General features: G+C 36.1%; 1 protein-coding gene across 13 annotated transcripts in view; it reads right to left on the bottom strand.

Moving 5' to 3' along the window:
- Positions 1–401: 401 nt before the first annotated feature.
- The window catches only part of REPS1 (RALBP1 associated Eps domain containing 1), a 63,982-nt gene continuing 50,815 nt past the window's right edge, over positions 402–13,568 (bottom strand). For 10 of the 13 annotated variants that reach the window (XM_074537619.1, XM_074537624.1, XM_074537626.1 and 7 more), the window contains 8 exons: positions 12,151–12,223; positions 9,711–9,829; positions 8,885–8,949; positions 7,668–7,853; positions 6,368–6,463; positions 5,617–5,765; positions 4,849–4,954; positions 402–3,788 (listed from right to left, as the gene is read on the bottom strand). In XM_074537619.1, the coding sequence (XP_074393720.1) occupies positions 3,720–3,788; positions 4,849–4,954; positions 5,617–5,765; positions 6,368–6,463; positions 7,668–7,853; positions 8,885–8,949; positions 9,711–9,829; positions 12,151–12,223 (863 nt within the window). In that variant the 3' untranslated portion in view covers positions 402–3,719. The remainder of the gene's footprint in view (positions 3,789–4,848; positions 4,955–5,616; positions 5,766–6,367; positions 6,464–7,667; positions 7,854–8,884; positions 8,950–9,710; positions 9,830–12,150; positions 12,224–13,568) is intronic. The other 3 variants (XM_074537618.1, XM_074537621.1, XM_074537629.1) reach the window with 2 other exon arrangements.

Here is a 13,568-nt window from a genome sequence, read left to right on the forward strand (position 1 = left end):
GACAGTGGTATGATCAAAGATCTGTACATCAATATATGTGGCAAGAGAAGCATGCTGCATAAGCATGCAAATATATTCAAAATAAACAAGTTGTTTTTTTATCTTCCCCACAGAGTAAGAACTGCATTGTTATTACTCACTTAGAAGTACTGTGCTTTTGCAACACATTACAATTTCATGAAACTACATTCCACTAGAAACTAAGATTAGAATGAGCTGGGAGTCAGGAGACAATAATTTACTACTTTTCACCATGTTAGGAAAAAGTGATTAAGGCCAGGCCACCCATAAAGTGACATTTAGAGAAATGGCACAGCTGAAACCAGAAGAGTAATTCTCAACTCTGCCCTAAATGAAGAGAAACACAGCACACCCCATCCATAAGGGACAGAGACATGTCACACAAGAAACAATGCTGCAAATTTATTTTCTTTAGTTTTAAGTTTTTATAACCTCAACTTTGTTTATCCCACATAAGACATTTTCAGTAATATGAGATCATCTAGTTCATCACAATTGCAAGGAAAATGAGGTGCATGTGAAGTACAAAAAATTTTGAAAATACTCGCTTACATTGGATAGACTTAGAATACCGCTCAAAACAAAGTGGCTTTTCAGCTTTTTACCTTTGCATTTTGGAAATCTTCTCTGCAGTCCTAAGATAGGCAATGAATGGAGAAAAAAGCAACTCCAAAGCAGGTGGAATGAAGAAAGAGGCACATTATTAGGAGACACAAAAGAAACACAAACGAGAAGAGACACTCTTCCAGTGACAAAGTCCAGAGAAAAACATTCCCCAGGTGTTTCAGAAAGGCCTGCTGCTGTCCATCCATCCCAGCTGGGTACATCAATCACACTCCATACTATTTAGTAGTCTACATTTATACTTGCAATAGAGAGAGCACCTCTTTTGTACTGTACATAATTCCTTGCCCCAAAGAGCTTACAATCTAAGTTCATAAAAAAGAATGCATCAAGTAGCTGGATCAAGATCAAAGAAATGAGAGAGACAGGGAGATAATTTTGTAAGGGATTAAAGTTGGGTTACATTACTAAATGAGGTAACTTCTGAACATCATTGGCAGTGATGTTCTTAAGACATTAAGTAGTTTTTCAGTTAGAAGGTCTTCTGATTATGAAAAACTGGTTTAAAATGTACAGAATGATGCGTTAAAAGTAATCCACAAAAATTCTTAAAATAGACTTGTTGGCAAGACACAAAAAGGTTCAGATTGCCAAAGTTCTTCACTTTAGACAATAACTTGTCATTCTATTAGGAAGATATGGATGTTAGAGAAATTTGTATGTACATGTAACATTTGAATGTAAAAGGCTTTTTACATTTAAGCTTAAAATGTTAAATTCTGATTTAAGAATCCTGTTGCTATAAACACAGGCTTAATACTTAAATACCAATATGAAAATAGTGTTATTTTAAAAATGTATTTTAAACTTTAAAATAAACTATGGACAAAATACAGTTGGTTCAAAAGATCGACATTCTTTAACTGCAGTGACTCCTTTTCCTGCTTTTTAAAAAAGGGAAAAACTTTTTCCCACTCTGTTCCTCCTACTTGTCAGTTATAATAGAAGTTATCAGTCCATCAACTTTAAAGTTTTAGTTTACATTGGTGAGGGTCATTTGTTTTGCTGGGTTTTTCTTAACATTTCCCTATTCATATATAGTTTTCTGAAGTCAAAGCCTTGCACTTTAAATAATATTTATACGTCACCTTTGTGGCCATTTAGCTATCATTTCTTAATCCCTTTACATGCAAGCAGAAACTACCATATTTCATGCAACTATGACATCCTTTCATACCAGAGAATTTCACTTTATATTATATACATAAACCATCTGCAACACTTCCTTGACAATTGAAAAAGTAAAAGTAGTAAAAATTCACCATAATTATCCAGTCTGTTTATGACAGCCAAAAAGAGAAATACTTATTTTTCACGGTAACAGCATAACCAGTGGTAAATCTGACTTGACCTATCCTTTTGGAAGGGAAGCAGATGTTAAGAGAATTTCATTTATGCACAGAAGTGAGACTGTGATGTTAAGGACTGCTGGCAGAGGATGATTTATCTTTAATTTTTAAAGGAATTTTTTGAGGAAATCAAACCAGATATTAAGCCTAAAGAACAATAGATATATTTGACCCAAGTCAATACTAACATTTACTTTTTAGAAATTACATTTGTATTAAATTTTCTTACAGGAGGATACAAAAGGAGTATAGCCACAGATTACCAAGAGAATCACTTCTGATCAACAGCTAAAAATGAGGGAAGAAAATGGCCAAGATTACAATCAATCACTTCTTGTACATGCCACAAAACTACAAGAAATTACCTGCAAACCTGTAATAAAACCCTCCCCCTTAATTGAATGAGTTTCAATTCCCAGGTAAAGATGAATCAACAAAATTAAAATATTGTGCTGTTTTATTGGTGTAAAAATCACACAATTGCTAGTTCTGATTCTGCAGAGATACATCCATGCAGTTAAACATCTATGATCCCACAGCCAGAAGAAGCCATTAAATAGAATATCTGCTGTTAGTCAGCAATTAATGCAAATTTACATATGAGATCAAAATGTGTGTATCGTACAATATACAACAAATCCTAATACAGTACATCAACCTGAAGATACACTCAAGGAACTCTGTTAATAGTGAAGCCTGTCTATATGCCAGAGAAGTAAGGCCTGGAAACAAGATGACAGAAGGTACCCCAGAATTCCTAAGAAGCAAAACTGTTCATTTTTTGTTTTATTTTTTTTTTTTTGCTGGGAATTAGAAGTTTATAGAGGTATTGACACATTACTTGACAATACAAATTGTTATAGTGAAGACTGGTGGATGTGATCTGCTATTAAAAGGTAACGTGTGAGACATGCAATTACAGGTGGTGCTTAGATAATGTGCAATTAATGTTTGGGACCTACACCCAACTCTTTTCACAAAAGGGAGAACTAAAGAAGACCTGTTTGATAGACTACCAATTGTGCCATAAATGCTTCTACGCATGCGGCTGAATCAGGATCATGAATGGATAAAATGTGAACACCTGGCAATCTGTGGTCACATACTCTGTAATGTATGCAACAAAAATCACAACATCCAATCCAGTTGATATGGCAAACAGCCTGCAAGAACTATTCCAACCTGAGTAAGCTGGGGAATTGCAAAGAGGCAGGCTTTCTAGAATCGTGAACAATTTCCAATTGTGAAAGGCAGCTTGGGAAGTAACATTGGCTGATGACAGATTAGTAGTTTGTCTCTTTTCTGGCACAATAAAATAAATGCCATAGTGAATGAAGAGTTTATGTGCTTAAAGGTTAAAATCAACTGATTAGCAACCTTCTTCTGCAAAGATGTTTCAACAGGAAAAAAAAAAACTATGAAAAAATTCCAGTTGGCAATTTTGGTGACAAACTCTGCAAACTCAAGTCCAACAAAGATCACGGATGCCCACAGAGAAAGATGTGAGAGGCAGTGTCACATTCAAGGAAAAAGTAGTAGTTTTTTTTTTTCTTTCTGTACTGAAATTAAAATATTTAAAATACAAAAGTGGACAAATTGACAAAACAGAACCACAACATTTAATGTAGAATAGAGTGCATTGAGCTAGATGCATGGATATTTAAATAGGCCTTGAAACCAATACCCCTTTCAAAATTAGTAAATTCACAGTTAACGGCAGTAGGCTTAGAGGTGAGAGAAGGGTCGAAGTTGTTCCAGTTGGACTTCCAGGGAGATTCTCTCTTCAAGAACATCCTACAAAAGAAAGATTTTCTACTGACAGTCCACAGGGAATGAGTGCTGAAAATTTCCTCGTGCAATCAAAATCTGCTTCAGTCTGAAAACTAACTTATATTCTAGACTCTCGGTAACTCCTCCTAGACACTGAATAGAAGATTGCCTGGATGGTAATTACGTATCATTGGAAATCACTACTTTGCTCAAAGGTGATGCTGAGTATTTTTTCTTTTCTTTCAAAGCACCCAAACCCAAACTTGCAACCAGACGCAAACCCAACTATAATATTTTCAAATGAAGTCTAAAATGTTAAGGGGGTAAGCTCTCACCTGAATTAAGACTTCAGTTTTTATCCCCGGTTTTTCCTCCTATGTGAATTTTCTGTACATTGACTCTCATGAACAGTAACAAGTGAAATTCAGGCTTGAGTTTTTAAAATCACCTAACTTCTATTCTAGACAGTATCTTATTAATTAATGTTTTCATTTAGGATATTTTTTAAAATTATCTTCATAGTTAAAATTAGATATCTTAGGTAAGAAAGATGGCAGGCAAAATACATTAAGCCAATGCCTACAGATAGCTCTGAAACAATGATACCTGACCTAGATAAGCAAATTACTATTGTTGCACTAATTATTAAACTGCAAGTTTTGTACTTCAGATTACTGTATTTGTTTAAAAATATTTATGACTTATAATTTTACTAAGACTTTAAGGCTTGCTTTTTCCTTCAGAAGAACACAGATCACTTAAGCTGCCCCTCTCAGTACTGCTTTTGAAGTATGTGATGATGACAACAGGTAACCTAGTATTGATAATGTCAGGTAAAATTTTAGTGTAGCTAAAAGCAGATCACTATATTGAAAAATATTTGCTGTAGCAGCAAAAGTGTGATTTGTAATTTCACAAAGCTTGCCACAAATAGGTATATTCTATGATCTATGAACATAGCTAAATATTTCATATCGATATCCTCAACTACATTTATCAGTGGATTGCAGAGATGCCTTTTACTGTGCATCACTAACATCTTGCTCTCTGAGGCTCTTCTCTTACACAAAGACAAAGGAATTACCTTTAGTTGCTGCTGTAGTTCACTGTTCAATCTGGCCAAAACAGTGTTGGTTTCCTTGTTACGTCTGATTGATGCCTGAATTGCCTTCTTGTCTTTCCCCACTGATCTGAGAAGATATCAGAAGTATTGTGATAAGTAATTTTGCCATTTAGCTGAACATCTCACTTATAGTCCCCCTTCTTTAAGTGAGCAGAATCCTCTTTTCAAAATTCTTTTACTTGTTATACTGTTACATATTTGCACTTCTGTCCAGCCTGGTTAACCACGTTTGTTTGCATGGAAACACAGATATCTATATTTTATATATGCACATAGAGTTGGTTTCAATCAAAGAAATCAGAGCATTTTAAAAACTTGTCATTATCAACTTTCTGAAGGCCCACCAGAGCAAACCACATTCATTTACCTGCAAGTGACTACTGCAATAGACTATTTTCATGCTAGGACACACATACTGCACATTTTGGACTGTTCATAGAAACCATTTAAAATTAAACTCTACATCTTAGTACTTCCACCACTTATTTCCAACATACTTGCAGAAGCTAAAAAGAGTTCACACTCCAAAATTCAAAATCTCTTAAAAGTCTCCCAGCGGTAGCAGCTTTGGGATGACCATCTTTAATAACCAAAAACTTCTTATAAATAATTGAATTAATCTAAATTAAACACACTGAAATTGTTTGCAACTCCTGGAATAGAAAATGTGTATGCTGTTTAAATGTAAACTTTCCAGTAACAGATGTATTTATATACTTCTTGGGTTACCTAGGAATAGATGGCTGTGAAGCAAGAACAGCAGCTATGACACCTGTTTTCTGTGTATGTTCCTCAGCTTCAGGTCTTAGCTCATCTTCTGATTTTAATCTTCTACGAATAGGCTTCGGTGGTGGAGCAAGTGGGGTAGTGCCTTTACCCTGAAGAGGAAAACACAGCCTATTAATTCTCTGAAACTACATTTTATTTAGATTATAACCTGGTAGCTTGTCTTTCATATTCAGTTACTGAGGCAACTGAATTTACAACCCATCAGGTATTTTCTGATGGACATCTAGCTGCATTTTCATTTGGTCTGGAAAAGACATGAACTACTAAATCCTACCACGTAGTGAAAAGCTAGTAAGTTGCTTCACACTGACAAAGAAGTGTGCAAGCAGAAACAGCACAGTACAATTGAGTACTGCAAACACACAGCAATGCAGAGCACACCTTCCCCCCACTAATTATATGTCTGTAATCAAATAAAAAGCTATGCTTAAACAAGTTCAGCACTAAACATTTTGATCGGTTTCAAAAATTTGAAAACTTACAAGTATCTTTTCTGCTGTCTCAAGAATAAATCTAATCATCATCATATGCTGCAAAAATTCACCATACACATGCCTATTTGAAGCACCTATTGGGCTTAGAAAACTGGGTTCAGGTGGACACCTATAAAGCTGCTGTTGCAAATCAAACCAAACATTTAATTTCATATATATCAGACAACTGTGCTTTGTTCCAAGGGTACTTGGCATACCGCACTACTGGGGACATTTGCAGGTGCTTTGTCTTCAACTCTTCCATCTGCTTTGGCAACTCTAAGAGAACTTGCAGAATCAGAGGGCTTTTCAACCTAAAGGAATATAAAATGTATTTAGAAATCTACTTCTTAACATATACTTCATCTGGCAACAGTTGGAATAAAAACAAGTATGCTGTGTTCTGATACATGAATACAGTTAACACCTACAATTCTAGTTCAATTCTCATTTAGAAACACAAGTCCAATGTCATGAGGCACAAAAGAGGCCGCGGCCTGATCACAAACTGCTGTTTCTGCTATTACAGTGCCACTATTATCTATTTGTCACTGCCAAAGGTTAATCCCTCCAATGGAACACAATGTGACTGTTCCACATCCACCTCAATGCAAAACAATCAGCAAGCTTAACTTAAGCAGTTTGCAGAGACAGCTTAAGCTGGCGTAGCTGGTTTTGCAATGAGGTACATGGAGAGTGCTCAGATGGGGCTGTGTCACTGACCTTCCTGAACAAGTGAAGCAAGACCATGCTGCTGACAGCTGGGGGAGCTTTAAAGCACCACAGGGACTTGGCAAGCAAGAATGCAAAAGTGTCCCAGAGAACTTACAATCTGGATAAAAGCTACAAATTATCAAAGGAGAACACGAAGTAGTTTCTGCAATAGCAGCTAGCAATGACATTAATGCTTCCCAACTTTCAAGTCCTATGTCTGTAGTAAGAAACAAGTTTTTGTAAACATCTTTAATGATAGAAGAATGCCAGAGTTCTATTCACTTCAGCTGTTTGTCCAACGACTTTGAAGAAAAGCAAATTAATGGAATTTTAGCAGATGTTTACAACACATGACAGTCATCTCCTTTATTAAGGCATGTCTTTATTAAGATATTATTTAAAAATTATCAGCAAGTCATTTGGAAGACTGGCAAGAATGAGCAGAAGAAAGGTTTTGCCTGTGTGAAGTCTCAAATTAGGTGTATTACTAACACAATTACGTTTGCGCCCATGTATGCTAATAAGCACAGAAATCTTTAAAATTACAATCAAGAGCTGAGATGAAAAGAATTCCTTCTGCCTAGGTGTTTGGCAATTACTAAACAAGTCCAGCAGTGTGCAATGTAATTGCTTTCTAGCAATGGATTGAGACATCATAAAAAACCAAAACAGAACAAAAAACCCAACAAACAACACATCACTGACAGAGGACAGCAGAAATAGGTTTTAACAGTCTCAGTTTTTTAGAGTCTCATAATTGTTGGTGGTATTAAAGCTATCAATAAGATCTTCCCTTCTACTCACCTGCAAGGCTTCTGAGTGTGTTTCAATTTCATCTTCTTCCTCTTTGTTTACACCTGAAACAGCAAATGCCTCAAACTGGCTGAAGTCTGCAAAATTTGGCTGCTCTGGTATTTGTTGAGGTGAGGTACTGCTATGAGCTATTAGGCCATCAGCATCCACTGAGCGATGCACATGAGGACCTGTGCCCTGCAATAAAATAACAGAAATATTTAGGGACAGAATGTTAAGGATTATTTGCTGTTTTAGTGGACAAAAATTTACATACTATCAGTAGGACAAGATGCATCTCAGGCAAGACATGCATGAAGAAATACTTAAGAGAAAGGAAGTTCAGATATGCTACTATCCAGGAAATAAGACCAAAGAGGGATGTAATGTACCACATGCTAGATTCATTCAACAATAGGTATTTCTGCTGTCTGGGGGCTTGATAGAGACTTTTAGTTTAGTTTCATAGGGAAACATGCTTATGTAATCACTCTGTGGAATATGTCTGTCCTTGTACACTCCCTTCAGCCCTTCAGATAATTTTTGAATCCTTGTAGATGATTTCTATATCACTGACTGACTTCTACTGCTAGTAACTCAGATTCTAACAAGCAGCTGCTGGTGAGAAACAATTGAGAAGCAGTTATATCTGTCCCATGTCAGATCTGCACAGCAGTTGAAGGATTCAGCTAGATAAGACAAAGAAAAAACTTTTTCAAGATGTGCTTTCTACCAAATCAGTTAACTGATATCATTCAGATTGTAACTGCAAAGATCACCAAGTCTGTGACAAGTGAAATCACTCCTTTTGGGGGCAGACATATTACATAAAGCTCTGCCCTGTGCCAGACAAATGGAAGGCAAACCCTTATTTTGCAAAACTTTGGAAAAATGGCTCTAGCAATCTTTGTTATGGCCTACGCACTATACAGGAATAGGCAATGAAATGTGAAAGGATAACTTTTCTCTCTTTCCCCCAATTCAGAGCTCTAAAGCCACTCATTCCTCCTCAACATCTACCTTAATCCCCACCCATGATTCCACTAGAAGCATTTTTTTATTTAGGAAGTACTACCATTTGGGTGTATTCTAGGTTTTGCCATCATTCACATCCTGGTGCTTTCAAAAATATATCAAGCAATGATACTAATTTAAGAGATATATTAAAAATCAAGTTACATAAAAATAATGCAGCAAGTTAGAATATGATTTTTCAGAAGTGACATCACCTGTGAAGGCTGTGGTCTTGGAGGCACTGCAGGCGGATAGGCAACAACTCCAGCCTGTTGCTGTCCTGTAAAAGATGCACCACATTTGGCCAAGATTGTTACTTTGTACATTACAGTGCTATCAAATTTTCTTAATTGTCAACATGAAGAAACATTGCATTGTGCCTCATATTTGCCACTTGTCATATTTGGACTCATAATTGTAATGTCACCTCCTTTCAAATTGCCAGACAGACAAAACCAGGATTAATCAGAACATGGATCTTGTACAGACATGGTCATATTCTTCTGGTTTTAGGATCTTAGTGTTTGGGATTTTTTTACCCTCATTACAAGTTCTTAGTATTTTCTCATACTTTGTGATCCTGAATTTAAAAGTACTGGTAAGTCAGAAGTCCAATAAAAGTCCTTAAGCAGACCAGCAGAAGTGACTTTAATAATTTCCTCTGAAGTCAAATACTAAATACCCATCTTAAATACAGGAGATTCCAAAAAGACTCCCCTTGAAAATTTACTGGCAGATGCAATTGATTGGATGTGGGTATACAACCAGAATATTCTTTCCTGACTTTGTTTCCCACATTCATCCAAAAAACTACAATGCCAGAATTCAGAATTGACTTTTAAATTAGCTACTTAAGTAAAGTACAATATAAATTTTAACACAAACAATACAGTAAGGATGACAACATTTGCAACTTCTTTTATTCAGAAGTGGTGCTTTAAAAATCAATATTCTAAATCATTCCTCAGAGAAAAAAGCATTGTCTGCTTCAGGAACACATGTGCTGAAAAATAATACACATTGAGAACACAGCATATCTACCTGGGGTAACTGAAAAGGATCTGTTCATATCTAAAGATGACGACCGAGAATGAGAAGCATGAGGCCTTGGAGGGGGTGGTGGTGGTGCAGTGTTATCTGGAGATGTTCCTGAATGTGATCTGCAAAACACGTAAGTTTCTGCAGTGATTTTAGGTGGCTACAACAGAACTAAAAATCAAAAGTTCTTCAAAGCATACAATTAAAAAACCAAGTTTGACAGAGGTAAAACTCCCTGATTGCCATTGATTTTCAAGACTGCCATATTAAACTTCCAGTATTCTTTGATTTTAAAACTGTTTTTATATTTCAATTTACTTAAATATCCTTTATTCAAATTACTCTTGTATTATCACAGGTAATTTATCTTTGGGAAACCAACAGCTTGATGCATACCCCAAACAATGACAGCTCAGGAACAGAGAATGATAAATATGGTAATTCCATCCAGATGATAGTCACTATAATTTTTAAGATGTAGTCAACATCCTGTTTAGGTTAAATGATGTAAGTTCAATTTCATTAAAGAAGAATATTGGGTTTCTGTTGGACCTGCCTCCAGGTATATCGAGCCTAAGAAGTATCTCAGTGTATGAGACAGCAATTTAATTCTCCGCCTGAAATTTTCCAAATCTATACACTTGGCAGAATCTCCAGAAATTTTGACTCATTCTTAGGTAGGATCACCATCTAGTGGATATCTGCTGCAAATTCATGGAGAACACATGCAGGAAGGACAGAAGAATAAATTACTGTAGTAAGTGCCATTTAAGTGGGATTTATTGTACATAGAATTTTTGTACAACTTCCTTTTAAAATCAGTTTGCAGAAGCTTCCTAACTAGCCTAATTTGAACAAGACAGATTTATTGAATCACTGACCTGAATATAGCTACTTTTTTATTCAATTTGTGATAAAATCTTTTCTATGACTGGCCTCTGCAACGTTCTTCTATAACTACTGTAAAATGTAAACTTAGGGAGGTAAAGGCTACCCAAGTTTCACACAAAACCTTGAATTTCTGAATGTTTAAGTCCCGACACAAAACTGAGTTATCACAATAGAAAAATTGATTTTCTTAATATATTCTCTATGGCAATGCTTCTGTAATACTTATATTCTCTATGGCAATGCTTCTGTAATACTGTGTAACTCTCCAGCTGATGAAAATAAAATCTAATTATATTGACTCCTTGGGTCATCCCTCTAGCTAGTACAGTAAAAAAAAACCCCACAAATGGAATTAAAAATGGGAGAAAGTGGTTTAAGGAGAATTCCAAAGTATCATTATCTGACACAGCCTTGTCAGTTTTTGCTATGTGAAAATACCAAAATGTAGTCTTGACTAGTGGTAGGATTAAGTACAATGTCATCTCTATATAAAATTGCAATGGGTAGAAGAGGTGCCAGTGGAAGAAAGTAAAAGAGTAAGTGGGACAACAAATTCCCTGTGTGCATACTGCCACAACTACCAGGTCAGGACAGAAGCTCCCTGTGCCATAATGTGGGCACCCATCAGAAAGCTTCCCTCATCTACACAAGTTCAGCAAGAGAGCCTAATCCAAAGTCAAAGAGTAAAAGAACATGTTGAAACCATCATGTTCATAGTGCAAAAACATACATAAAAGCATGACAGAGTCACATTTTCCATTAAGTAACAATGCAGGAAAGAATCTTTCAAGTTGCTGTACTGACAGGCAAATGGAAATCTTTCTTTGCTATGGAAGTCACCCTAATTATTTTTGTTTTGAAACTTACCTCTGAAACTGATTGTAAGACAGTTAATGGTGTAGCTGGTTTTAATCCTATTCAGGCAGATTTAGTGGGAACAACTAGCACCAGCTAGTACAGCACATTCTCTCATGTGAAAAGATGCAGTTGTTGGTTTTGTGCTTGCATAGCTTTCTCCAAACCCTTAGTTTACATTGGGCATTTGACTGCCCTTTTTAAGTTTATTAAAAGAGACAGAGTTACTGCCAGAATATCCCATATTCCATGCCAGAGTATATGAAGTGTACTTAATTCTCTTTTAGACTACAGTGTCATAAGGTTCTTCTCCAATAATGCCTAAATGGGTATTTTTAAAAATACAAAAAATTGGTTTCAAGTAACAGCATGCTCTCACATGCTTACATTGCTTTGTATTTAAGGGGAAAGTATTAAGATTCTGACTGAATGTGGAGCTTCACACGGAGCACTTGACTAGCCAATCTCAAACAAATTTTTGGACAAGTTTCCTGTTTTAATTTTCACTTTCCACACTAATGAAAGCAACATATATTGTTAATGCATTAGAAAACAGACTGTTTCCAGATTCCTGAGTGTTAAAGTTAGGAATCTGTTTTTCCACCATTTTTAACCTAGTTATCAAGTAACCAGGAGCTGAAAACAGGCTTCTTTAAACACCTTTTGCTTGGTTTTTTTCAGGTGCTACTCTACTGACCGTTGCCGTGTTACAGCATTTCCCATTTGCTCCGGGTCTGAAGTGTAAGAGTCCGAACTGCTGTAACCATCTGCTGGGAAAAGAAAATACAATTTCATATTTGCTTTGCATCATTAGCATACCCTAACAGACAGAAGTAAGCGGTAATTTCAAATATCCAATTTCTTTTGTTACAAAAAAGGTGTATTTCCTTGTATTGCTTCCCTGCAAGGTATCATCTGGTCAGGATTCAAAATCCTCAAACCTGAATAATTGAAGGACACAATACAAACCAACTCCATTCACCCAACACAGTTGCTGGTTACTAGTATCATGTACTGAGAATAAACAATGACAGTAATGTTGTATTTAAAATACAAAACTTAAGTTTTACAAACAGTCATTTTTAAACACTTGACATTCCATCACTTCAACAATCCAGTGAACAAGAGTAAGGGACATCCAAGGAAAAAAAAGCAAGGGGTAGAACATGCCTGATTTTAGAAGTGCTGAAGGACTTAGAAACCTTAGAAATCACAACACAGATTAATGCGGTCGCTTTGCTACTACTGTAACTTCTGTACCTCCAAGTCTGGTGGTCAACCTTATTTTGGACTAAACCTTTTCTAAAACTTTCAGATTTTGATTAAGGAAATCTACAGAAATGAAAGATGCTATTAAAGCATCACAGATTCTCAAGGACACCCTTACCCTTAGAAGCTCTGCAAAGCATGAGGCTTTCTTCCCCAGAAATGAGGAGCCTCACAAAAATCACAAGATTTATATGGAATGAATGTAGATAGAAAAATTGACCTCAGGATAATTTATCACAAGGGATTATTCTAGAGCACGAAGTAAACCAAAGTTCAAGGTGGAAGTCACTGGAGCAAAGGGATTCAGTTAATTTGTTGCCAGTGAAGAGGAAAATTCTACTCAAAAACATCAAGATTTTTCTGAATTACCCGCTCTCAAAGGATTATTTTAACCTCCTAGGACACTGAAGTTTTCAAAAGTGGTAAGACATGTCAACCAGGCCTCAGAAATGAGAATCCTGCAGAGATGACTTTCCTGATCAGCAAGGCACATTCTTACCTGCTACATTTTTTATACTTTTTCTCTTTAACATTGCAGGTACTAAACAGTGCTTACATATTACACTGCAATGTGGTTTGTTTTATTTCACCATGTTCTTCCTCTCAGGGAAAAACACTATTAAAGATTAAAAGATTAGGCTGCACTCAGATAAGGAAAAGGGAGCACCAAAAAGGCTCTTGAACTTGGATCCTGCACACAACACTAGTTCCACATTAAAAGATGATGTTTGCTTGTTCTTTTGTATTAAGAAATTTCTTAGTAAAAACAGAACTGTGCCTGAAAAGTAAAACTCTGACATGGTCAGGACACTGGTCAGAACGAAGGGTGCCACTAAAACAGCTCAC

The sequence above is a fragment of the Zonotrichia albicollis genome, chromosome 3 (genome assembly GCF_047830755.1).
Source record: "Zonotrichia albicollis isolate bZonAlb1 chromosome 3, bZonAlb1.hap1, whole genome shotgun sequence".
Lineage (NCBI taxonomy): Eukaryota > Metazoa > Chordata > Aves > Passeriformes > Passerellidae > Zonotrichia > Zonotrichia albicollis.